The sequence below is a fragment of the Schistocerca nitens genome, chromosome 5, assembly GCF_023898315.1.
Source record: "Schistocerca nitens isolate TAMUIC-IGC-003100 chromosome 5, iqSchNite1.1, whole genome shotgun sequence".
Classification (NCBI taxonomy): Eukaryota; Metazoa; Arthropoda; class Insecta; order Orthoptera; family Acrididae; genus Schistocerca; species Schistocerca nitens.
Genome location: NC_064618.1, coordinates 138,741,333 through 138,768,471, shown reverse-complemented (window position 1 = coordinate 138,768,471; position 27,139 = coordinate 138,741,333). Strand labels below are relative to the sequence as shown.

Genomic DNA, 27,139 nt, shown 5'->3' with positions numbered 1-27,139 from the left:
CACCTCTGGCCGTAATAACGACCTTGATACACCTGGACATTGAGTCAAACAGAGCTTGGATGGGGTGTACAGGTACAACTGCCCATGCAGCTTAAACACGATACCACAGTTCATCAAGACTAGTGACTGGCGTATTGTGACGAGCCAGCTGCTCGACCACCATTGACCAGACGTTTTCAATTGGTGAGAGATCTGGAGAATGTGCTGGCCAGGGCAGCAGTCTAATATTTTCTGTATCCAGAAAGGCCCGTACAGGACCTGCAACATGCGGTCGTGCATTACCCTGCTGAAATGTAGGGTTTCGCAGGGATCGAATGAAGGGTAGAGCCACATCTGAAATCTAATGTCCACTGTTCAAAGTGCCGTCAATGCGAACAAGAGGTGACCGAGACGTGTAACCAATGGCACCCCATACGATCACGCCGGGCTATACGCCAGTATGGCGATGACGAATACACGGTTCCAGTGTGCGTTCACCGCGATGTCGTCAAACACGGATACGACCATCATGATGCTGTAAACAGAACCTGGATTCATCCGAAAAAATGACGTTTTGCCATTCGTGCACCCAGGTTCGTCGTTGAGTACACCATCGCAGGCGCTCCTGTCTGTGATGCAGCGTCAAGGGTAACCGCAGCCATGGTCTCTGAGCTGATAGTCCAGTCTGCTGCAAACGTCGTCGAACTGTTCGTGCAGCTGGTTGTTGTCTTGCAAACGTTCCCATCTGTTGACGCAGGGATCGAGACGTGGTTGCACGATCCGTTACAGCCATGGGGATAAGATGCCTGTCATCTCGACTGCTAGTGATACGCGGCCGTTGGGATCCAGCACGGCGTTCCGTATTACCCTCCTGAACCCACCGATTTCATAATCTGCTAACAGTCATTGGATCTCGACCAACGCGAGCAACAATGTCGCGATACGATAAACCGCAATCGCGATAGGCTACAATCCGACCTTTATGAAAGTCGGAAACGTGATGGTACACATTTCTCCTCCTTACAAGAGGCATCACAACAACGTTTCACCAGGCAACGCCGGTCAACTGCTGTTTGTGTATGAGAAATCGGTTGGAAACTTTCCTCATGTCAGCACGTTGTAGGTGTCGCCAGCGGCGCCAACCTTGTGTGAAAGCTCTGAAAAGCTAATCCTTTGCTTATCACAGCATCGTCTTCCTGTCGGTTATATTTCGCGTCTGTAGCACGTCATCTTCGTGGTGTAGCAATTTTAATGGCCAGTAGTGTATATATATATATATATATATATATATATATATATATATATATATATATATATATATATATATATATATATACCTAATTAAATTTTTGTACATTTGCAGAGAAGTCTGCAGTTCTAGTACCGTAGTACGGCACCAGAGGAGTCAAAGCAAAATGACGCTCCACATCTTCACCTTCTCAGAGAGTCAGCTGGGGATTAAAGGGTGCGGCCTTCTGCTTACGTGTCTTTGGTGAAATGGCTTACGAAATTTGTCGACTGTTGTAGCCGTTTTCCTAGAATACTTTTCATGAGTCACTCAGTTGATTCGGAGGGTTTTCAGGATCTGAAAAGGCTCGATGCACCAACGTCTTCAAAACAGAATTTTTCTGTGATGGGTGATGGAAGCTGGCAGTGCTCAGACACCGGTCCGTGTGCGTGCGTTTCCTGTAAACACTCGCCGTTCCTTAACGTCCCCTTCCAGCGAAAAGCAAAGTGGTATCTCAACCTCAGTGTCTACCGGAATTCCGCACCTCAATATACAATCCCTGTAATTCCCAATACATACAGTGTGTCTGTCCTAAGAGTCGTCAGGCGTATTTTCTCTGGTGTTTTGGCAGACATTTACAATTTGGTTTTTACTATATGTACGTGGAGTTAGCCCAAAGAAATAAATACTGCTGATAACGTCTTTCATGCGACGTGCATTATTGATAGAAAAGGTCTGTTAGTTAACTGTTATAAACAAATTACGTGAGTAGATTTCAGTCCTACTTTACTTTAAAATGATATGTTTAACTAAAATGAACAGTCATGTGGATCTCAAAATGGGTGGTATTGCATAGCTTACTATATGATTTGATAACGCGCTTAGGGCGAGAAACTAGTCATCAATAAAGAAAATTAATATTGCACTTCGACGATTTTTTGCAAGTTGTTGGATAAGTTGCTAAACCACACAATGCTGACGTCATGCCTTCCAGAATCGTGGAAATTAGTAAACACAAACAAATTGGTTTTTAAAGAGGAATTTTAGGTGCGCATTCGATAGAGCTGTCCAAAATTAGCCTAGCGTGATATTCGTTTTATCGATGTGTATTAACATGGGTAGTAAAACACAAAGAATAGTCAATACTGCAGCAGCGGCTGAGCAGCCTCGCTGCATAGCGGTTGCAGTCAATGTGGACCAGCGCGGTTCTGTTGCAGCTGGAGTACTTGTTATTCTTGGTGTTTTGCTGTCCCTGTTAATACACACCGATAAAACGAATATCGCACTAGGCTAATTTGGGAACGCTCTATCGAACGATACGTAAAATTCTGCTTTAAAACCTTTTTTGTTTCTAACGGGAAACAAGCTGCCGGTTTCCGTTGACAATGTGTAAGTAGGCTGTTTAGGTTCTTATGTTGGTAACGCCACATAGAGCTCTATATGAAAATCACTGACTGTGCTGTGTGAAGTCTGCGGCTGGTTGGCATTGTTGGAACAGTCGCTATTGTAGTGTTGGGCAGTTGGAGGTGAGCCGCCAACAGTGGTGGATGTAGAGATGGGCAAACTGAAACACGTAACTGTTTCGAAACTAATGAAACAGTACGATGTAATGTTTCGATACACTGTTTCGAAACAGTGAAACAGTTTGTGTTTTGTAATCTAATCAATCTACACATTTTATCATCTTGAATGTCTACTGTATAAGTATGTCCATATAAACACAAATGAGGTGCGAGAGCGCTAATCATATCGCAGAAAGCATGAAACTATCACTTTAGGCGTCTTGGCAGATTCGTATTTCTGCAGCAAATGCGCTGCTTTCGTGTCGTGTGACTTTCATACTTTTCAATTGGCTGAGGACAGCCATAGCTGAAGAGATTACTGAAGAGATTACTGTAGAGATTACTAAGCATCTGTTGTACAAAATGAGCGAGTTATGCAAAACATAATGATTCGTGTGTACATTATCTCATTATCAAGTTCTATAAAACGAGCCAAACACAAAGCCACCACGAACGGAACTGGAGGTGGGAGCAAACTGCAGAAACAACGGATATGCTACTGGGGTTCCCACATTCCGTTAGTATGGGTAATATACCCATCTTACTAATTTCCATGCACACAAAGGGAATCATTGTGGATAATAGACACAGTGACTATAGACTCACAAATAACACCATATAATTCGAATAAATAACAAAATATAACAGAAAAAAATTTTTGTCTTTCAAGGTGTTTCGAACCGTTACTATAAATTTACGATACTTTCCGTTCACCATTACACTATCAGTGATATGTCAAACAGATTGCTTGCAATTATACCTACATCAAATTTATGTGACTAATAACTGTCACTCTACGCCTTTTTTTATTCAAAATGTTGTAGTCTCACTTGCGTTTCTTAATACGATTTCTGTACATGAACAGAGAAGCGTATGTTATAAAAAAGTGTAATTTAACTGAATGGTTTTCACATATTTATTATTTTGAATGTGAATAGTATGCGTTGTTTTATTGTTTGGTTAGTGTTTATAAAGCAGATGTTACGCCATTTCGGAATAGGACAGTCAGCTAGAAACGAATCTTTATTTTCGGATATCTTAACCTTCATGCTATTGCTTGTCAAAAGATTTCGACACTCTTGAAAGTGTTTCATGAAGTGGTATGTTGTGTTTCAGTACCTGTGCCGAGCCCGAATCTCGTCCGACACAGAGCGGAATGAAACATCACTGTTTCGATACAATTAGTCCGTTCCAAGCGCAGGTGCACTGAAACAGCCTTATTTTGAAACAACGATACAGTTTCTGTGTCTGGCTCGAGATCCGAGACAGGGGCGGAATGAAACACCACTGTTTCGAAACAGTGAACCATAGCCGTTCCGAAACACTGAAACAGTTCCAGGTATCGATACACTGTATCGAAACATAGAAACAGTGGCCAAGTCTAGGTGGATGTGGGGAGAGAGATGGCAGAATTTTAAGAGCGGACGATCTGGACGTTTGTCCACCAGAAAGAGTAAATTTGTAATACTGGATATCATGAACTGATATATATATATATATATTATGACTTTCGAACACAACTAAGGTAAATACATTGTTTGTTCTCTATCAAAATCTTTCATTTACTTAGTACGCCTATCAGTAGTTAGTGCCTTCAGTAGTTATAATCTTTTATTTAGCTGGCAGTATTGGCGCTCGCTGTTTTGCAGTAGTTCGAGTAACGAAGATTTTTGTAAGTGATTCATGAAAGGTATAGGTTATTGTTAGTCAGGGCCACTCTTTTGTAGAGATTATTGAAAGTCTGTTTGCGTTGCGCTAAAAATATTGTGTGTCAGTTTAGTGTTGACCAGAATAAGTAAATAGAGAAATGTCTGAGTACGTTCAGTTCTGCTCAGCTGTTTGAAAATCAAATAACGTAAGGGGTTTATCAGCACAATCATTCATAAATTTTTCTAAGGGGACGTTTCAAATGGCCGTCGCATGAAAAGCTTGATGAACAGTATGTGTGTGGGCTGGCTTCAGCTACACATGACAAAACCGAAATTTTAAATATCTGCCGAAGCACCAGAGAAAATGCACGTCATGGCTCTTGGTACAGACAGTCTTACGACATATACAAGGTGTCCCAGACGTGTTGCGACAAACGTCGACGGGTCGTAGAGAGTGTCTTGAGGAACAAATAGAGGATAGGAACCTGTGTCTGGAAAAGTCATCCAAAGACGGTACGGAGCGTCTAGGATACAGGCATCAGGGCCTGCCGATTTGCCATCCCTTCGGCAGAAAATGTGACTGTGCGCTGGAGGACCACAGGCGGCACGTTATTCAGTGATTGCAACTGTTTGCCACGATCGCCAGTGGAGAAGGTGGAGCTAGCTGCTGCGTAGAAAGGCCTTTTCACCTGCGAATGAAATGCTCTGTTGCCTCAGTTGATGCCGGTATCGAACACGAGTTTTCACCCGCAACTGATTTTTCTCCTGGAACCCTCTAAAATCTCCAGTGTTTTTCGGTAATCGGCAGAAAAAATGAACTGCAGATGGGTACTGTCATCCAATGAGGCAACGGAGCATCGCAGTGATTTGAGACAAGGCCTATCTACGCAGCAACTATTCTGTCTTCTCCACCGCCGATCGTGGCAATCACTCGCGAAAACTGAATAACAAACATTGCGAGACGTTCCACCTACGGTCCGTCAGCGTACAAAATCACATTTTCTGGCCAAGGGGTGGCATAGCGCCGGCGCCTATAAATTTTGCGCTCTGTAGCGTCGTTAAATGATGTGACTGGACCCAGGTTCAAACCCTCGATTTGTTTCTCAAGATACCCTCTACAACTATTTTCGCAACATTTATGGGACACCCTGTGTACGGTTTTGAGGACATAACAACTGTGTCAGTTGTAAATATTTTTTGTTTAATGTTGCAATCTTATCACAGAAATACACGCATTTACGCAGTTTACAATGTGACAATTTTACAACAGTTGTCAAACGAAAGCATCTAGTCGTCAAAAAGTGAAATAATCCTAAACACAACAATGGTAAATTTGCCGGTCCCGCCGGCCTTGATGACCGAGCGGTTCTAGGCGCTTCAGTCCGGAACCGCGCGACTGCTACGGCTGTATCAGTCCTAGACGTTTATCGTAAAGACTGCGAAACATCCCGTAAAAATAGATATTGAAAAACGACTTTCACTGGTATGACTCTAAGACAGGGGCTCGTGAAAATAAATATGATCAGACATTCTAAAACGTAAGCAAATATTAGTTTCTACATAAACTTACGTTCTTTAAATGGACACTCCGTATCATTCTTTACGCAGTCTATAACATGGAATATCATAAAGAGTGTGGCGTTGGTTGCATCCCAATACGTCAATTGCATTCCGAGAAATCGCAGTACGAAGCTGACGCTTGAAATAAACGAAAAGTGCTGCAACCGCACGTCTCGAGAGGCAACCCTGAATCCCACGTTGCTCATAATCGCGACTTGATTGGCACGCTTAATCTTACTCTCACTGTTGTCACGAGGGCGGAAAATAGGAAGAGGGTTTCTTGTCACAAACATTGGCATATGGGGATCACGCTTGCATCTCCGGATTGCAATAGGAGCTCGTTTCGTTTATTTCAAGCATCAACTTCGCTTTGCAATTCCTCGGTATGTAATTGGCGTATTGCGACGCCACCAACGCCGTTCTTTTTACGATTTTTCATGTTAGTGACTGCATAAAAAATAAGACGAGATGTGTAATTAATAAAACCCGACAGGAAGAAGATGCTGTGATATGCAAATGATTAGCTTTTCAGAGCATTCACACAAGGTTGGCGCCGGTGGCGACACCTACAACGTGTTGACATGAGGAAAGTTTCCAACCGATTTCTCATACACAAACAGCAGATGACCGGCATTGCCTGCTGAAACGTTGTTGTGATGCCTCGTGTAAGGAGGAGAAATGCGTCCCAACACGATTGTAGCCTATCGCGATTGCTGCTCGTGTTACCCGACATCCAATGACTGTTAGCAGAATATGGAATCGGTGGGATCAGGAGGGTAATGCAGAACGCCGTGCTGGATCCCAACGGCCTCGTATCACTAGCAGTCGAGATGACAGGCATCTTATTCGCATGGCTGTAACGGATCGTGAATAGCCACGTCTCGATCCCTGAGTCAACAGATGGGGACGTTTGCAAGACGACAACCATCTGCGCGAATAGTTCGACGACGTTTGCAGCAGCATGGACTATCAGCTCGGAGACCATGGCTCCAGTTACCCTTGGCGCTGCATCACAGACAGGAGCGCCTGCGATGGTGTACTCAACGACGAACATGGGTGCACGAATGGCAAAACGTAATTTTTTTCGGATCAATCCAGGTTCTGTTTACAGCATCATGATGGTCGCATCCGTATTTGGCGACATCGCGGTGAACGCTCATTGGAAGCGTGTATTCGTCATCGCCATACTGGCGTATCACCCGGCGTGATGGTATGGGGTGCCATTGGTTACACGTCTCGGTCACCTCTTGTTCGCTTTAACGGCACTTTCAACAGTGGACGTTACATTTCAGATGTGTTACGACCCGTGGCTCTACCCTTCATTCGATCCCTGCGAAACCCTACATTTCAGCAGGATAATGCACGACCGCATGTTTCAGGTCCTGTACTGTCCTTTCTGGATACAGAAAATGTTCGACTGCTGCCCTGGCCAGCACATTCTCCAGATCTCTCACCAATTGAAAACCTCTGGTCAATGATGGCCGAGCAACTGGCTCGTCACAATACGCCAGTCACTACTCCTGATGAACTGTGGTATCGTGTTGAAGCTGCATTGGCAGCTGTACCTGTACACGCCATCCTAGCTCTGTTTGACTCAATGGCCAGGCGTATCAATGGCGTTATTACGGCCAGAGGTGGTTGGCTCTGAGCACTATGGGACTCAACTGCTGTGGTCATAAGTCCCCCAGAACTTAGAACTACTTAAACCTAACTAACCTAAGGACAGCACACAACACCCAGCCATCACGAGGCAGAGAAAATCCCTGACCCCGCCGGGAATCGAACCCGGGAACCCGGGCGTGGGAAGCGAGAACGCTACCGCACGACCACGAGATGCGGGCAGAGGTGGGTGTTCTGGGTACTGATTTCTCAGGATCTATGCACCCAAACTGCGTGAAAATGTAACCACATGTCAGTTCTAGTATAATATATTTGTCCAATGAATACCCGTTTATCATCTGTAGTTCTGCTTGGTCTAGCAATTGTAATGGCCAGTAATGTACATAATGGACTTACGGGTACAGGCAGGTGGAGCACGGTTGACGACATATGAAAGATTGGGGCTGGCCGTGAGTCCTACACGGATAGCCAAATTGTGAAGCGACCGCTCGTGATGAGCGTGAAATCCGGGTTCGAGCCCCTATCTGGCACAAATTTTCATTGTCGCCATTCCATTCTCCAGCTGATGGTAGTCCTTATTCGCAACTGCGAGTTCATTTGAGGTGTTTCCTAACTGCTGTGGTTGCCGCAGTGCCTGTTCCTTTGGACATGCATGTCCAAACAACTTTGCACGTAATCAGGCACTGCAATATCGTTTTTCTCGATAACGGTACAAAAGCGTGGCGCCCTGTGACATCATCCTTGGACTCGACGACGCTTCGGACTGCGAGCTGTCAACACCTGCGAAAGGAAGACCACAGCACAGAGGTTCATATGAGGCGCCACGTGGGTTAATGATTCACATTGGCACCAAATTTCGCCACAGTTCTGCCCAACCCCATCAAGGACGTCTCACACGCTGAAAAGGTCGTCGCATCGCTTCTTACCAACATTTCGTCCGTTCTCTTGACTCCTCTGAGATGGAGGTCAGAACCGTGACGCCCAGCACTGAAATAACGAGGTTTTCTCATGAGTGACTGAGGAAAATATTTCAGACATACTGCCGCTCAGCCGGCCGAGGTGGCCGAGCGGTTCTAGGCGCTACAGTCTGGAACCGCGCGACCGCTACGGTCGCAGGTTCGAGTCCTGCCTCGGGCGTGGATGTGTGTGATGTCCTTAGGATAGTTAGGTTTAAGCAGTTCTAAGTTCTAGGGGACTGATGACCTCAGAAGTTAAGTCCCACAGTGCTCAGAGCCATTTGAATCATTTGAACCGCCGCTCTGAATCGACGAGAGGAGACGTCAGGGGGTGTCATAACTAGGGCCGGTGGGACCCATGTACAGCCTAAGGGGTGTCGAAAAGAATGCTTGTCACAGTGGCGCCTATGAATCAGTCAGTGGCTGTCTCTGTACAGGAACATTTTTTAAAGTGCTAAAAAAAAGGAGTGCAGATGGCATCGAGGGTATGGCCGAACATGGAAGGGTGTCTTAGAGGTAACAGTTGCCGTTTCATTCACGAGTGTGACAATGGCGCACCCACCTTCCCCTCTACCTATTAAACACGTAGAAGGATCCGAAATAGGTGGGCTGAGAAAGCATAAAACACTATGCTGCTACGGCTCAGTTTCATTTTTAGTCAAATGGTTTGGCACAGTCCATAGTGGCTCTACTCTGTTCACCAGAGCAATAATTGCGGCCGCGCTACACTCCAAAGGGGTGCGACCAGTGGCGTTACAGGCGCACGGTGTCCTAGGAGAAGAGCTCAATCATCCGGGAGGTGTCAACAGAGCCGAACGCCGTCAAGAACGTCGTACTATTGCTCATCGCACTGCAATCTTGCTTTCGACCTCGCAATGAGTGGGCATCAACGCCCTAAGAGAAGACCTCTTGAGGTCTTTCTTGTCGATTCTAATCGGTGGTGCGTCTGTAATGTGTGACGACCTTCCCACTGTGTGACACGCCCACGGTGGTGTTGGGCAGAATTGTGGTAAAATTTGGTGCCAATGGATTATCGTTAACCGATCTCGCACCTCACATGAAATTCTGAGCTCTAGCGTTTCTTTGGCATGTGTCGACACCTCGCTGTTACCAGCATCGCTGAGGCTAAGGGCGACTTCACAAACCTTTGCACCATCGCAGAGGGACGCTGAATGCACCATTCTTGCAAATTTCAAACTGATGCTTTGTGTTGCGCTGAATAGTTATGGGGGGAGCCGTAGAACGCATAAAATGTACTGGAAGCCAGAGACTGGAATAACGCAACAAATAACTCAGGACGTTTTGTGTGTTTGGTACCCAAGGATACAGAGCTCGATGCAGGTGAAGAAATAGTGACAGGTACATCAAACTAAAAACATCCAATAAGGAAAAAGTTGAGAGAAGGATTTCTCGTTTCGTCACAGGGTCTTTTAATCAGCGTCAGAGAGTCGTGAAATGTTATCAACTTTTGTGACAGGTGACACAAGAGAGTGGCCTTTCTTTGTGGAGAGGCGTACTATTAATATATCCGAGAGTGCCAGTTGCCATGTGAGTTAGCCAACATGTTACGTGCCGAGGAAGGTCTTGAAATTTCAATTAGCACCTCGAAATAGTAATGCTGCCCAAAAAGCTTTGTGGCAATATCAGCCCGCCTTTACAGATTTACCCTTCAATGCGACACATTTTTCCAAGTATGTATCTACATTCCTGGAAATTGAAATAAGAACACCGTGAATTCATTGTCCCAGGAAGGGGAAACTTTATTGACACATTCCTGGGGTCAGATACATCACATGATCACACTGACAGAACCACAGGCACATAGACACAGGCAACAGAGCATGCACAATGTCGGCACTAGTACAGTGTATATCCACCTTTCGCAGCAATGCAGGCTGCTATTCTCCCATGGAGACGATCGTAGAGATGCTGGATGTAGTCCTGTGGAACGGCTTGCCATGCCATTTCCACCTGGCGCCTCAGTTGGACCAGCGTTCGTGCTGGACGTGCAGACCGCGTGAGACGACGCTTCATCCAGTCCCAAACATGCTCAATGGGGGGCAGATCCGGAGATCTTGCTGGCCAGGGTAGTTGACTTACACCTTCTAGAGCACGTTGGGTGGCACGGGATACATGCGGACGTGCATTGTCCTGTTGGAACAGCAAGTTCCCTTGCCGGTCTAGGAATGGTAGAACGATGGGTTCGATGACGGTTTGGATGTACCGTGCACTATTCAGTGTCCCCTCGACGATCACCAGTGGTGTACGGCCAGTGTAGGAGATCGCTCCCCACACCATGATGCCGGGTGTTGGCCCTGTGTGCCTCGGTCGTATGCAGTCCTGATTGTGGCGCTCACCTGCATGGCGCCAAACACGCATACGACCATCATTGGCACCAAGGCAGAAGCGACTCTCATCGCTGAAGACGACACGTCTCCATTCGTCCCTCCATTCACGCCTGTCGTGACACCACTGGAGGCGGGCTGCACGATGTTGGGGCGTGAGCGGAAGACGGCCTAACGGTGTGCGGGACCGTAGCCCAGCTTCATGGAGACGGTTGCGAATGGTCCTCGCCGATACCCCAGGAGCAACAGTGTCCCTAATTTGCTGGGAAGTGGCGGTGCGGTCCCCTACGGCACTGCGTAGGATCCTACGGTCTTGGTGTGCATCCGTGCGTCGCTGTGGTCCGGTCCCAGGTCGACGGGCACGTGCACCTTCCGCCGACCACTGGCGAGAACATCGATGTACTGTGGAGACCTCACGCCCCACGTGTTGAGCAATTCGGCGGTACGTCCACCCGGCCTCCCGCATGCCCACTATACGCCCTCGCTCAAAGTCCGTCAACTGCACATACGGTTCACGTCCACGCTGTCGCGGCATGCTACCAGTGTTAAAGACTGCGATGGAGCTCCGTATGCCATGGCAAACTGGCTGACACTGACGGCGGCGGTGCACAAATGCTGCGCAGCTAGCGCCATTCGACGGCCAACACCTCAGGTCCTGGTGTGTCCGCTGTGCCGTGCGTGTGATCATTGCTTGTACAGCCCTCTCGCAGTGTCCGGAGCAAGTATGGTGGGTCTGACACACCGGTGTCAATGTGTTCTTTTTTCCATTTCCAGGAGTGTATTTTGCGTAAAGAAAGTTGAACAGGTGTAATACTTTATTTTTAAAATGGCAGCCTTCGAATCACTTATTAAATTTAGGACATCTAGAGAACAGCAGACACTGGGAAGACAAATGAGGTGTCAAGAAGTTTCTCTTTCCAAAGCTTACTTATATTGTGCATAAAAAACTACATTGGTTTTACTGTCCAAATAGTTTATTTGAAATCGATTACTAAATTCGGGATTTCCAGGACAGAAGACGCTAGGAAACTAAGGGAGTATCAGTTAGATCATGCGTTCTGAATGAAACTTGAAAACAAAACAAAACAAAAACAGAAAAAAATCTGTCGGGCGTTTTGCGAAATGATTTGAATAAAAGTAGCAAGTAGAGTAGATAGGAGAAACATTTGACATGCCCTTGAGAGGTGGTGCTAATCATGTACAGCAAATGAGATGCGTCAAATGTTCTCTAATTTATTTTATTCCGTACTTTTAGACAACTCATTTCACAAAACATTTGACCGTTTCTTACAACATTTTTGAATTTCATGTTGTTATTTCCGCGTATTGCCAGAGAGTGCGAGGCGCGTGACCCTGGTGTTTGCTGCCTGCAGGACTTCGTGGTGGGGCTGAGCATCCTCTCGCGCGGCACGCTGGACGAGAAGCTGCGCTGGACGTTCTCGCTGTACGACATCAACGGCGACGGCTGCATCACGCGCGACGAGATGACCGACATCGTCACGGCCATCTACGAGCTGACGGGGCGCCTGGTCGAGCCCTCGGCCGACGACACCACCGTCAACGACAAGGTCGAGCGCATCTTCCAGGTGGGTATTGCACCAGCTACAGGCGCACCACACAACACGGCAAACGCCACGTGAGAAGAGCGCAGAGTGAGTTTGACACGAGTGAACCTGCAATACATTCTCGTTTCTGTGCTACTTTCGACGTAGTTATAAGTTTTTAAACCCACAATTCATTCTAGATCTTGACAGAAAGTCTTAAGTTTTCGTCTGATATCAAATCAGTAAACGGATCGAAGCTATCCGTCCAGACACTCTGTTACCGCAACGACGCTAAACCGGAGGATGACACAAAAAAGGCCGAAGTACTAAACGTCTTTCTACAAAATGAACAATATCGAAATGAGTGGCCGTTCGATAGAAAAGCAAATGAAATATTTCAACAGAGGAAAAGCCGCTCAAAGGATACCGATACGATTTTACGTAGAGGAGGAGGAGGAGATTAGTGTTTAACGTCCCGTCGACAACGAGGTCATTAGAGACGGAGCGCAAGCTCGGGGGAGGGAAGGATGGGGACGGAAATGGGCCGTGCCCTTTCAAAGGAACCATCCCGGCATTTGCCTGAAGCGATTTAGGGAAATCACGGAAAACCTAAATCAGGATGGCCGGAGACGGGATTGAACCGTCGTCCTCCCGAATGCGAGTCCAGTGTGCTAACCACTGCGCCACCTCGCTCGGTTGATTTTACGTAGAGTACGCCCGTGAACTTGCCCCTTTTCTAGCAGCAGTGCACCATAAGTCTTTGGACGACCGAAGCGCTCCTAATGATTGCAAAGTAGGGCCGGCCATTCCCTTTTTCATGAAGGGTCACCCGTAGACGCATGAAACTATAGGCCTATATCTCTGACGTCAGTCTTTGTAGAAATTTTTGACCGTGGATCACGCTCGCTTATTGACATGTTTTTGGATACCGAAAACGTCCTCTGTAGGAATCAACATTGGTTGCGAAAACAACGATCGTGTGAAACCCCGCTCCACGAGACCCAAAAATCAGTAGATAGGTTCAAATGGCTCTGAGCACTATGGGACTCAACTGCTGAGGTCATTAGTCCCCTAGAACTTAGAACTAGTTAAACCTAACTAACCACCGAGCGAGGTGGCGCAGTGGTTAGCACACTGGACTCGCATTCGGGAGGACGACGGTTCAATCCCGTCTCCGGCCATCCTGATTTAGGTTTTCCGTGATTTCCCTAAATCGTTTCAGGCAAATGCCGGGATGGTTCCTTTGAAAGGGCACGGCCGATTTCCTTCCCAATCCTTCCCTAACCCGAGCTTGCGCTCCGTCTCTAATGACCTCGTTGTCGACGAGACGTTAAACACTAACCACCACCACCACCTAACTAACCTAAGGACATCACAAACATCCATGCCCGAGGCAGGACTCGAACCTGCGACCGCAGCGGTCTTGTGGTTCCAGACTGCAGCGCCTTTAACCGCACGGCCACTTCGGCCGGCTCAGTAGATATGTTGATGTCGTGTTCCTCGATCTAGGAGGCCGTTCGGCACAGTTACTCACTGCCCCTAATGAACAAGACACGAGCGTGCGGAATATCAGACCAGCTGTTTGACTGGACTGAAGAGTTTCTAGCAAACATAACACACCTTGTCTTGTTGAACGGAGAGAAGTCTTCAGGCGTGAAAGCAATTTCGGGCCTGTCCCAGGGGAGTGCTATTGGGATCCATGAGGCTTTTCGGGGATGATGTTACTGTATATATAGAAGCAGCAACGCTAGAAAATTTAAGCGAAATTCAGGAAGACCTACACAGGATGGAAGCTTAGTGCAGATATGGGAACTGATCCTCATCGTAAAGAAATGTAACGTTCTGCGTACGCTTAAACAGAAAGAACCATTACTGCGTGATTACACGATTATATAACAATCACGGGAAGCAGTTACTTTAGTAAAAGACCTAGGAGTATGTGTACGGAGCAATTTAAAGAGGAGCGACCACGTAAAGCTAATTAAAAATTTTCTGTTTCAGGCGACTGTCGACAGAACTGATATACTTGAAGAAATACATGGTAAACAGTGTGCTGTCTTACAATATATTTATTCATAAAGGTTTCGATCATTGATCATCTTCACAATATCAACACAAAATACGTTTTCATGAGACTTATTAGATGGAAAAAATAAGTGTGCTTACGAAAAATATAGTGACAGTTTCACATGTCATACACGCTATTTTTCGTGCGTACACTTAATTTTTCCGACTAATAAGTCTGATGAAAATATGTTTTTGCGTTGATATTAACAGTTTTCATTTTGTTTCCATTTTCTTGCCAGCATTGTGAAGACGATCAATGATCGAAACCGGTTGTGAATACATATCTTCTAAGACAGCACAGTGTTTTGTATGAATTTCTCCGAGTAAAGGTAATCGCTGATAGCCAGGTGGCAGACCGAGATTCATTGAAAGAATCCTCAGGGAATGTAGTTCATCAACAAAGGAAGCAGTTTGCAAAACACTCATTCGACAAACACTTGAATATTGATAGTCAGTCTGGGATGCGTACCAGACAGAATTGCTAGAGGAAACAGAGAAGAACCAAGGAAGAGCAACGCGTTTCGTTCACGTAGTACTTAAAGATGGAGATGCTGACCTATCTCCAATTGCAGAAGCTTAGAGAGGCGTTTTTGCATCACGATTTGGTTTATTCTTAAAATTCCGAGAGCGTACGTTCCTATTAGAGTGAACCAATATACTGCTTCGTCCCAGGTATATCTCGTGAAAAGATCATGAAGAAAAAATCAGAGAGATTCTCGGGCCCAGTAATTACTTTTTACGCGAAACTATAGAAAAGGGGGGGAGGGGGGGGGAGTAACAGTGGTCCGCAATATACCGTCCCCCACATATTCCAAGGTTGCTTGCGGAGTGCAGATGTAGATGAAGTTCTCGACTTCACATTCACCCAGCCGACGGCCTCGATTTGCAACCCACGCAACACTTACAGCCCTCATCTTTTCCAGACAACCATCTTCCACCCGACGCTTATCGACCCTCACTCCCGTGATCAAGAGAGTGAGATCATGGAGAGATTTCTGTGGGTGATTTAATATTCAACCGAGGTTTGGAGGTTGTTGTGGGGGAGGTACAATTCAACCGTCATTTTGAGATCGGCGATGCCAACCGTATCCGTCGTAGCGATGCTCCCACCTTGATTGGCCGCCTGTTTACCGAATGTCCTTCTGACATCGACCATCTCATTAATAGCAGAGCTTTTATTAATTTCGAGCGAACCCTCCAGATCCGAACAAGCCACGTGATGCCTTTGCTCCCTCCAATACAATGACAAGAAAACGCTTGCATGCAAAATCCCACGGAACTACCTTCATTGAAAGTCCCGTCATCATAGAGACAGCCCCAAACTGAAATTCACTCCCAAGTGTAATACCTTTAATGAAGGGCATCCTCCGTATTTCAGCACATGTAAAACCAAATCTCTCTCAACAACACCTGAATAGTCCACAGCCCAGTCCACTCAAATAATTCTGACCGTCCCCCTCTAAGAGCCGAAGATATTGATCTTAGTGTAACAGCCACCTACTCCAACAACCAGATTTCATATTCAGTCACCTACTCAACCCAGCTGAACTTAATAATTTGAACTGGAAGAATGCACAGTAAGATGTGACTTGTATAAGCCACTTTCTAAATGTATTCTGAGATGGCTAAAGCCTTGTCCAATTATTATGACACAATTGAGGGACATTTACTGGAGAGCTGGGTATTCACTGAAGTTTTCGCTTACTTTAGCACATGGATCTGGTGCCGTCCGCTGAAAACCCAGCCCTCATTACCTGTGGTCTTCTCTCGTGTCGTAACAACTGGTGTTTTCAAAAATGGTTCAAATGGCTCTGAGCACTATGGGGCTTAACGCCTGTGGTCATCAGTCCCCAAGAACTTAGAACTACTTAAACCTAACTAAACTAAGGACGTCACACACATCCATGCCCGAGGCAGGATTCGAACCTGCGACCGTAGCGGTCGCGCGGTTCCAGACTGACGCGCCTAGAACCGCTCGGTCACACAGGCCGGCGATGTTTTCATGCACCTGTCTAGCTCAAGTCATTTCACAAGTAGTCTCAGTTTATAGCTCGATGAATTTAATTTTCTTGTCTACATCTTGAAATATGCAACATCCATTCCGTGTAACTAATTTTTTTCCGTCGCATCTGCGTCTTGTGAAACCTATCTCGTACAAAATACTCCAGTGTAGTGAAGTCGGAGTACCACACATTTCATTCAATAGGAACAGCTGCCATGAACTTCGTAATGCTGAATTTACACCTAAAGCACAAAAAAAGTGTATAAAGCATGTGATTGAAGTTTCACGAACCGCTTTGGCTAATCTAAACACACCAAAAAATGTTTTGCATCACCTCGGTTCCGAGTGTTCCAGAACCTGTACAGAAAATTGGAATTTACGCCCTTTTTATTGCTCATGAAAACCACACAATGCATGTTGTATCGCCATACAGCGAGACCTTCAGAAGTCGTGGTCGAGATTGCTGTACACACTGGTACCTCTAATACCCAGTAGCACGTCCTCTTGCACTGAAGCACGTTTGTATTTGTCGTGTCATACTACCCATAATACCCAGTAGCACGTCTTTTTGCATTGAAGCATGTTTATATTCGTCGTGCATACTATCCACTAGTTCATCAAGGCGCTGTTGGTCCAGATTGTCCCACTCCTCAACGGCGATTCGACGCAGATCTCTCAGAGTGGTTGTTGGGCCACGTCGTCTATAAACAGCCATTTTAAATCTATTCCAGGCATGTTCGATAGAGTTTATGTCTGGAGAACATGCTGGCCACACTAGTCGAGCGACGTCGTTATCCTAAAGGAAGTCATTGAAAAGATGTGCACGATGGGGGAGCGAATTGTCGTCCATGGAGACTAGAGCATCGCTAATATGCTGCCGATACGGTTGCACTATTGGTCGGAGGATGGCATTCACGTATTGTAAAGCCGTTACGGAGACTTTCATGACGAACAGCGGCGTACGTCGGCCCCACATAATGCCACCCGAAAACATCAGGGAACCTCCACCTTGCTGCAGTCGCTGGACATAGTGTCTAAGGCGTTCAGCCTGGCAGGATTGCCTTCAAACACGTCTCCGACGATTGTGTGGTTGAAGGCATATGCGACACTCATCGGTGAAGATGATATTGAGCAAGCACTGAAGGAAACAAAAGAAAAATTCGGAGTAGGTATTAAAATCCATGGAGAAGAAATAAAAACTTTGAGGTTCGCTGATGACATTGTAATTCTGTCAGAGACAGCAAAGGACTTGGAAGAGCAGTTGAACGGAATGGATAGTGTCTTGAAAGGAGGATATAGGATGAACATGAACAAAAGCAAAACGAGGATGATGGAATGTAGTCGAATTAAGTCTGGTGATTCTGAGGGAATTAGATTAGGAAATGAGACACTTAAAGTAGTAAAGGAGTTTTGCTATTTGGGGAGCAAAATAACTGATGATGGTCGAAGTAGAGAGGATATAAAAGGTAGACTGGCAATGGCAAGAAAAGCGTTTCTGAAGAAGAGAAATTTGTTAACATCGAGTATAGATTTAAGTGTCAGGAAGTCGTTTCTGAAAGTATTTGTATGGAGTGTAACCATGTATGGAAGTGAAACATGGACGATAAATAGTTTAGACAAGAAGAGAATAGAAGCTTTCGAAATGTGGTGCTACAGAAGAATGCTGAAGATTAGATGGGTAGATCACATAACTAATGAGGAGGTATTGAATAGAATTGGGGAGAAGAGGAGTTTGTGGCCCAGCTTGACAAGAAGAAGGGACCGGTTGGTAGGACATGTTCTGAGGCATCAAGGGATCACAAATTTAGCATTGGAGGGCAGTGTGGAGGGTAAAAATCATAGAGGGCGACCAAGAGATGAATACACTAAGCAAATTCAGAAGGACGTAGGTTGCAGCAAGTGCTGGGAGATGAAGAAGCTTGCACAGGATAGAGTAGCGTGGAGAGCTGCATCAAACCAGTCTCAGGACTGAAGACCACAACAACAACAACAACATCGGTGAAGAGAACGTGATGCCAATCCTGAGCAGTTCATTCGGCATGTTGTTGGGCCCATTTGTAGCGCGCTGCGTGGTGTCATGGTTGCAAAGATGAACCTCGCCATGGAAGTCGGGAGTAAAGTTGCGCATCATGCAGCCTATTGCGCACAATTTGAGTTGTAACACGACGTCCTGTGGCACCATGAAAAGCATTATTCAACATGGTGGCTTTGCTGTCATAGTTCCTCCGAGCCACAATCCGTAGTGGCCCTTGGGCGGCCTGAGCGAGGCATGTCATCGACAGTTCCGGTCTCTCTGTATCTCCTCCATGTCTGAACAACATCGCTTTGGTTCACTCCGAGACGGCTGGACATTTCTCTTGTTGAAAGCCCTTCCTGGCACAGAGTAACAATGCAGACGCCATCGAACCGAGGTATTTACCGTCTAGGGGGTGGTTGAACTACACACAACACGATCCGTGTACCTCCTCCCTAGTGGAAAGACTGGAACTGATAGGCTGTCGGACCCCCTCCGTCTAATACGCGCTGCTTATGCATGATTGTTTACATCCTTGGGCGGGTTTAGTGACATCTCTGAACAGTAAAAAGGACTGTGTCTGTGATACAATATCGACAGTCAACGTCTACCTTCAGGAGTTCTGGGAGCCGGAGTGATGCAAAACTTTTTTTGATGTATGTATAATAAAGACGCACCGCCCAAACTCTAGAGGACAGGAACAAAGGTCCCGCCCCTGTACATCACATCCGGAGAATGCTGTACACCCTTATAAGACTCTCGCTTCTCTATTGTGTGTACAGAACGACAGAAAAGAGTGTGTGTCTCCCCAATGTCTTAACCTATTTTACCTCATTCTCATTAACCCTAGGCGAAATGATCCACGGAGGCAGTGAAACTTGTAGCTTGAGCGTTTCATTTGGCTTCGGAGGCATCGACATGAAAGAAATAAGTAAGTTCGGCCTGGCTCCGTCTTCCCTACCATCAGACTAGAAGAACCTCACCTGATGATCTGCTGTTCTCCGGACCGTGATGGCGTCGGGCTCTTTTTCACGAACTGCAATAACATCGATTGCTGATTGAATTTAACTGGTTAATAAAGAGAACTGGGGGAGACTACAGACCAGTGTCAGACAGTTAATAGAAAAGCACATATATTCTCGCAAACACGTTGACATAAGAGGCATCCTCGATACAAATAGATGGTAACTTGCCCGTCCACTATTTCCGACTGCTTGCTGTGGACCAGGCTACAAAGACAAGGAAGGACACAAAATACGAATAAAGTCAACGATAAGTATTCCAACCACTAGAGAGAGTTTGCTGCAGAGCTACAAGATGAACTCCTGGACTCGAATCACAAGTTCAAATTTCTCATGTTCAACTTCTAAACTCTTGTTTGTGTCTGATTGGTATCTGAGAAGTGTATAAAACTTACTTTGTTATCGGAATACGCAAGTCTCAGTGTAGCGCAACAGAATTACGCGAAAATTTGATTTTGAACGGTAGTATATGAAGCTCACGCTGTTGTTGTTGTTGTGGTCTTCCGTCCTGAGACTGGTTTGATGCAGCTCTCCATGCTACTCTATCCTGTGCAAGCTTCTTCATCTCCCAGTACCTACTGCAACCTACATCCTTCTGAATCTGCTTAGTGTATTCATCTCTTGGTCTCACTCGACGATTTTTACCCTCCACGCTGCCCTGCTACACGATGCGAAATCCAGACTAGCCGGTACCTCCAACAATTCGTCTGCGAGAAAGCAATCCGTTTTCAATGAAACTTACGTATGCTATCTGACTTAAAAACAAGATGATACAGATTAAAATGTTGGCGACTGAATATAAACCTTATTTTTAGTGTAGCAAACAGTCAATATATCAGAACTGTTATTCTAATTACACAGCAAATGAACATAAAATTTAACGCATTTGACCTTGTGATAACACTGCTTGAAAATTCAAAAGATAGTACTTTACTGAGATCTTCTACTGGTATTAAGCCTCTGAACTGACATTTTCAGAAACACATTTCAACAATCACTGTACCTTACAATGGACATGGACTTTGACGGTGATTAAATTCATTGGGCTACCTGTGTGCAGGTAACGCTCATCCATTCTACAACCTGTTTCTATTAGGAATATTGATATGACTGTCCAAAACCAACTCTCATTCGCCGTACTTATGATGTACAGTGTAGAACGGTATTTCACCAATTTTCACAAAATGCTTTTGCAGCACACAACTCACGAATTGCAATGCAAATGTACAAACACATTCATAAAGGTAAGGAATGAGAAATTAGGAAATAATCTTAACGACTGATTAATGATTACAAAGAATCCAAGTTATACTATGCTTCATTAAACACTGTCAACAGTAAACATTTTCATAAAGTTCACACATGTTGACAAGTTAGCAAAATGTTTCTTAATAATTTTTCTGCGTAGAACTATTTTCCACGCCGCTTGTTTCAATTATAAGGCAAAACCATGTATTTCATTTATACGAGGGTGAGTCAAATGAAAAGCTTAAATATTTTTTTAAATATTATTTATTGTTCAGAAGTGGTACAAAGCTGTATTACTTTTCAACATAATCTCCCCCACGCTGAATCCAAGTCCTCCAGCGCTTACGAAGTGCATAAATTCCTTTAGAAAAAAATTCTTTTGGTAGTCCGCGCAACCACTCATGCACCGCGTGGCGTAACTCTTTATCAGAACGGAACTTTTCCTCCCATTGCGTCTTTGAGTGGTCCATACATATGGAAATCACTTGGTGACAAGAAAGGGTGCCATTCCTTGCTCGCTCTCTTCGTTTCCGGTTGGTGGAAGTAAAACCAGGTTTCGTCCCCAGTAACGATTCTTGCAAAGAAGCCATCACCTTCTCGTTCAAAGCGCCGAAGAAGTTCTTCACAAGCATCAACACGTCGTTCTCTCATTTCAGGTGTCAGCTACCGTGGCATCCATCTTGCAGACACTTTGTGAAATTGGAGCACATCATGCACCATGTGGTGTGATGATCCATGACTGATCTGTAAACATGCTGCAATGTCATTCAGTGTCACTCGGTGGTTTTCCTTCACTGCTGCATAGTTCTGCGGAGTCACAACTCGTTGTGCCTGACCTGGACGAGGAGCATGTTCCACTGAAGTCACACCATTTGCAAACTTCCTACTCCATTTGTAGACCACTGCTGCATAGTTCTGCGGAGTCACAACTCGTTGTGCCTGACCTGGACGAGGAGCATGTTCCACTGAAGTCACACCATTTGCAAACTTCCTACTCCATTTGTAGACTTGCTGCTGTGACCAAACATGCATCACCGTACTGAACCTTCATTCGTCAATGAATTTCAATAGGTTTCACACCTTCACTACGCAAAAACCGAATAACAGAACGCTGTTCTTCCCTGGTGCAAGTCTCAAGGGGGGCGGCCATCTTTATACTGATACTGCGACGGTATGTGTGCATCTGCACTATGCTGCCACCTACAGGGCATTCTGCACGCTGTTTGTAGCATGCTTACCAACTTACAGGATAATGGCGCGAAATTTCGATTTGTTATTACAAATTTAATGTTTTCATTTGACTCACTCTCGTAAAATTTCTACACAAAACTTCAATCATATGTAATGTTCCAACAATAAGAAATTTCACTTTTACAAATTTCAAAAGACTGCATTACCTAACACGTTGACCTACATGACCCCTCCTTTAATACTATCCCGCTTACTCAAATCCTTTCTAAAGAATGCTGCTTTCATTACGCTGCAGGCCAGCTTCCTTCCTTTTCAGGCCAAGTACATAGCCAGACTGTGTAACAGACACTGCCTGCTACTCTCTTCAAAAGAAGTAATCTCTCTGACCAACATCAGCGGTCTCAAGAACAGTCTTACAAAGAATATCGTTACAGAGGTTGAGTACTCAAATTCGCAACTAACTTTACAATTATGGTCAAAACTTCTTGAAAATCGTAATGGCAAATAGAACAGTCCCCTTTCAAAGTTACGGTAAAGAGCCGTGAGTGGAAACACGTTGCCAGCACACGGATAGGGGCAACACGACAAAGACTACCGAATTAACGCTTATAAAACCGGGAGGCTGATAATGAGCGGTAAAAACCGAATATTTAATTACGTGTTAAACACGGTCGGCTTTACTACCGGCATTCTATCACGAATGACTTGATGAAAACTGAGCGTAATTGTTCCTGGTCGCTTGCATGGCGGTGGAAACGAACACATGCAGAGCAAAATGGTATATATTGCCGCACGACCGCTGGTCATGAAGTAAAGCCTAGGACTTACTACCACGAACTGGCGCAATCGAGCAATGCGACGAAGTGAGGACGAGAAGGCGACTCCCAGTTGTTTTGTATTCTCGGACCCTCTCACACTGCATGCTTCCTACTAGGACAGCAAAAGGTCGATGCTGCTAACATGAGCGGGAGCTATAATGGCGACGATCGCTTGGACTTTCAGCAGAGGGCATGTTCGGCCCGCCCACGCGTAGGTTGGCGCTAGTGGGGTGTCGCCCGGAGTCTGTCCGTCTGAGAGGCCGGTGTCCCTGCGCGCAGCCGGCACCTAGGTGTGGATATTTTGAAACCAACGGCCACTGGATCTTCTGCAATTCTACGCCATTTTGACGAATTTGAGAATTAACTGATTGGTGAGAAAAATTTTTACGTCCCCACCATTTAATTAATTAAGTCCTTTCTGGTTCTTCCTTGCTCTGAACCCACTATCCAACATGCTAAATAATACAAATTATGGATACAATATTACTGGAACATACTAACACAAAATCACACATTTGCTATACATGGATGATCTAAAACCACTGGCAGCAACAAATCAACAACTCAACCAATTACTAAAGATAACAGAAGTATTCAGCATTGATATAAATATGGCTTTTGGAACAGACAAATGTAAGAAAAATAGCATAGTCAAGGGAAAACACACTAAACAAGAAGATTACATATTGGATAACCACAGCGACTGCATAGAAGCGATGGAAAAAACAGATGCCTATAAATATCTAGGATACAGACAAAAAATAGGAATACATAATACAAATATTAAAGAAGAACTAAAAGAAAAATATAGACAAAGACTAACAAAAATACTGAAAACAGAATTGACAGCAAGAAACAAGACAAAAGCTATAAATACCTATGCTATACCAATATTGGACCTACTCATTTGGAGTAGAGAAATGGAGTAACACAGACCTAGAAGCAATCAATACACTTACACGATCACAATGCCACAAATAAAGAATACATCACGTACATTCAGCAACAGAAAGATTCACATTAAGCAGAAAGGAAGGAGGAAGGGGATTTATCGACATAAAAAACCTACATTATGGACAGGTAGACAATTTAAGAAAATTCTTTATAGAACGAGCAGAAACTAGCAAAATACACAAAGCAATCACCATTGCAATTTCATAACCACTTCTACAACCCTTTAGATCACATAACATCATCAGATACGAAGAAAGTAAATTGGAAAAAGAAAACTACATGGCAAGCACCCGTATCATCTAACACAGCCACACATCGATCAAGACGCATCCAACACACGGCTAAGAAAAGGCAATATATACAGTGAGACGGAAGGATTCATTATTGCAATACAGGATCAAACAATAAACACCAGATATTACAGCAAGCATATTATTAAAGATCCCAATACCACAACAGATAAATGCAGACTTTGCAAACAACAAATAGAAACAGTAGATCACATCACAAGCGGATGCACAATACTAGCAAATACAGAATACACCAGAAGACATGACAATATAGCAAAAATAATACATCAACAACTTGCCATACAACATAAACTAATAAAACAACACGTTCCCACATACACGTATGCACCACAAAATGTTCGGGAGACTGATGAATACAAATTATACTGGAACACAACCATTATGACAGATAAAACAACATCACATAACAAACCTGACATCATACTCACCAATAAAAAAGAAGAGATTAACACAACTAATCGAAATATCCATACCCAATACAACAAATATACAGAAGAAAACAGGAGAAAAAATTGAAAAATACATCCAACTGACTGAGGAAGTCAAAGACATGTGGCATCAGGATAAAGTTGACATCATACCAATTATACTATCATCTACAGGAGTCATACCACACAATATCCACCAGTACATAAATGTAATACAGCTAAATCCAAACGTATATATACAACTTCAGGAATCTGTAATTATTGATACATGTTCTATTACCCGAAAGTTCCTAAATGCAATGTAACATATACCGTACAGTTAAAAGGAAGTCACGCTTGATCAAGGTCCGCGTCACTTTCAATTTTTGACCAGACATAACGTCTGAGAAGAGTAAGAATAATAATAATAATAATAATGATAATAGTTGACAATAATGAAAGTGAGGATAAATGGCAATAATAACAGTAATAACAAAACAAAGTGCAATAAAAATAATTAGACTAGTTTAGAACAACATAAACCATGTTGACACACTGTGGTTACGGTTACTACAAGCCACACCACAAGTTGGGAAACGGGACCAAATTTCTAATAGCTTACTGTCGAGTTGAGATTTTCACACACAAATGTTTTAATTAATACCTAACAGAAACTAACAGTACGGCCATAAACAACCTTTTAAACACGCCGCTAACGACAATCAAATCATTTATAGCAATACAAGAATTTTAAAAAAATGCCTTTAAAAAAATATTAGTACCAGTACGGCAAACAACAACTTTTCAAAACACGCCGCTAACGGCAATCAAGTCATTTACAGCAATGAAACCGTTTAAAAATTTCTTTTTAAAAACGGCTATCCAGTTATTTATAGCAATACAACAGTTTAACATTTCTTTTTTAAAAAAAAAAACACAGACGCTTACTGTACGGCAATAACAGCCTTTCAAAACACACCGCTAACGGCAATCAAGTAATTTATAGCAATGTTGTTGTTGTGGTCTTCAGTCCTGAGACTGGTTTGATGCAGCTCCCCATGCTACTCTATCCTGTGCAAGCTTCTTCATCTCCCAGTACCTACTGCAACCTACATCCTTCTGAATCTGCTTAGTGTATTCATCTCTTGGTCTCCCTCTACGATTTTTACCCTCCACGCTGCCCTACAATACTAAATTTGTGATCCCTTGATGCCTCAAAACATGTCCTACCAACCGATCCCTTCTTCTAGTCAAGTTGTGCCACAAACTTCTCTTCTCCCCAATCCTATTCAATACCTCCCCATTAGTTACGTGATCTACCCACCTTATCTTCAGCAATCTTCTGTAGCACCACATTTCAAAAGCTTCTATTCTCTTCTTGTCCAAACTGGTTATTGCCCATGTTTCACTTCCATACATGGCTACACTCCATACAAATACTTTCAGAAAATTCCTGACACTTAAATCTATACTCGATGTTAACAAATTTCTCTTCTTCAGAAACGATTTCCTTGCCATTGCCAGTCTACATTTTATATCCTCTCTACTTCGACCATCATCAGTTATTTTGCTCCCTAAATAGCAAAACTCCTTTACTACTTTAAGTGTCTCATTTCCTAATCTAATCCCCTCAGCATCACCCGATTTAATTTGACTACATCCCATTATCCTCGTTTTGCTTTTGTTGATGTTCAACTTATATCCTCCTTTCAAGACACTGTCCATTCCATTCAACTGCTCTTCCAAGTCCTTTGCTGTCTCTGACAGAATTACAATGTCATCAGCGAACCTCAAAGTTTTTACTTCTTCTCCATGAATTTTAATACCTACTCCGAAGTTTTCTTTTGTTTCCTTTACTGCTTGCTCAATATACAGATTGAATAACATCGGGGAGAGGCTACAACCCTGTCTCACTCCTTTCCCAACCACTGCTTCCCTTTCATGCCCCTCGACTCTTATAACTGCCATCTGGTTTCTGTACAAATTGTAAATAGCCTTTCGCTCCCTGTATTTTACCGCTGCCACCTTCAGAACTTGAAAGAGAGTATTCCAGTTAACGTTGTCAAAAGCTTTCTCTAAGTCTACAAATGCTAGAAACGTAGGTTTCTCTTTTCTTAATCTTTCTTCTAAGATAAGTCGTAAGGTTAGTATTGCCTCACGTGTTCCAACATTTCTACGGAATCCAAACTGATCTTCCCCGAGGTCCGCTTCTACCAGTTTTTCCATTCGTCTGTAAAGAATTCGCGTTAGTATTTTGCAGCTGTGACTTGTTAAACTGATAGTTCGGTAATTTTCACATCTGTCAACACCTGCTTTCTTTGGGATTGGAATTATTATATTCTTCTTGAAGTCTGTGGGTATTTCGCCTGTCTCATACATCTTGCTCACCAGATGGTAGAGTTTTGTCATGACTGGCTCTCCCAAGGCCATCAGTAGTTCTAATGGAATGTTGTCTACTCCCGGGGACTTGTTTCGACTCAGGTCTTTCAGTGCTCTGTCAAACTCTTCACGCAGTATCTTATCTCCCATTTCATCTTCATCTACATCCTCTTCCATTTCCATAATATTGTCCTCAAGTACATCACCCTTGTATAAACCCTCTATATACTCCTTCCACCTTTCTGCCTTCCCTTCTTTGCTTAGAACTGGGTTGCCATCTGAG

General features: G+C 44.3%; 1 protein-coding gene across 1 annotated transcript in view; it reads left to right on the top strand.

Moving 5' to 3' along the window:
- The window catches only part of LOC126260310 (uncharacterized), a 351,423-nt gene that overhangs the window by 282,842 nt on the left and 41,442 nt on the right, over window positions 1–27,139 (top strand). The window contains exon 5 of the mRNA XM_049957634.1: window positions 12,273–12,485. Within this exon, the coding sequence (XP_049813591.1) occupies window positions 12,273–12,485 (213 nt within the window). The remainder of the gene's footprint in view (window positions 1–12,272; window positions 12,486–27,139) is intronic.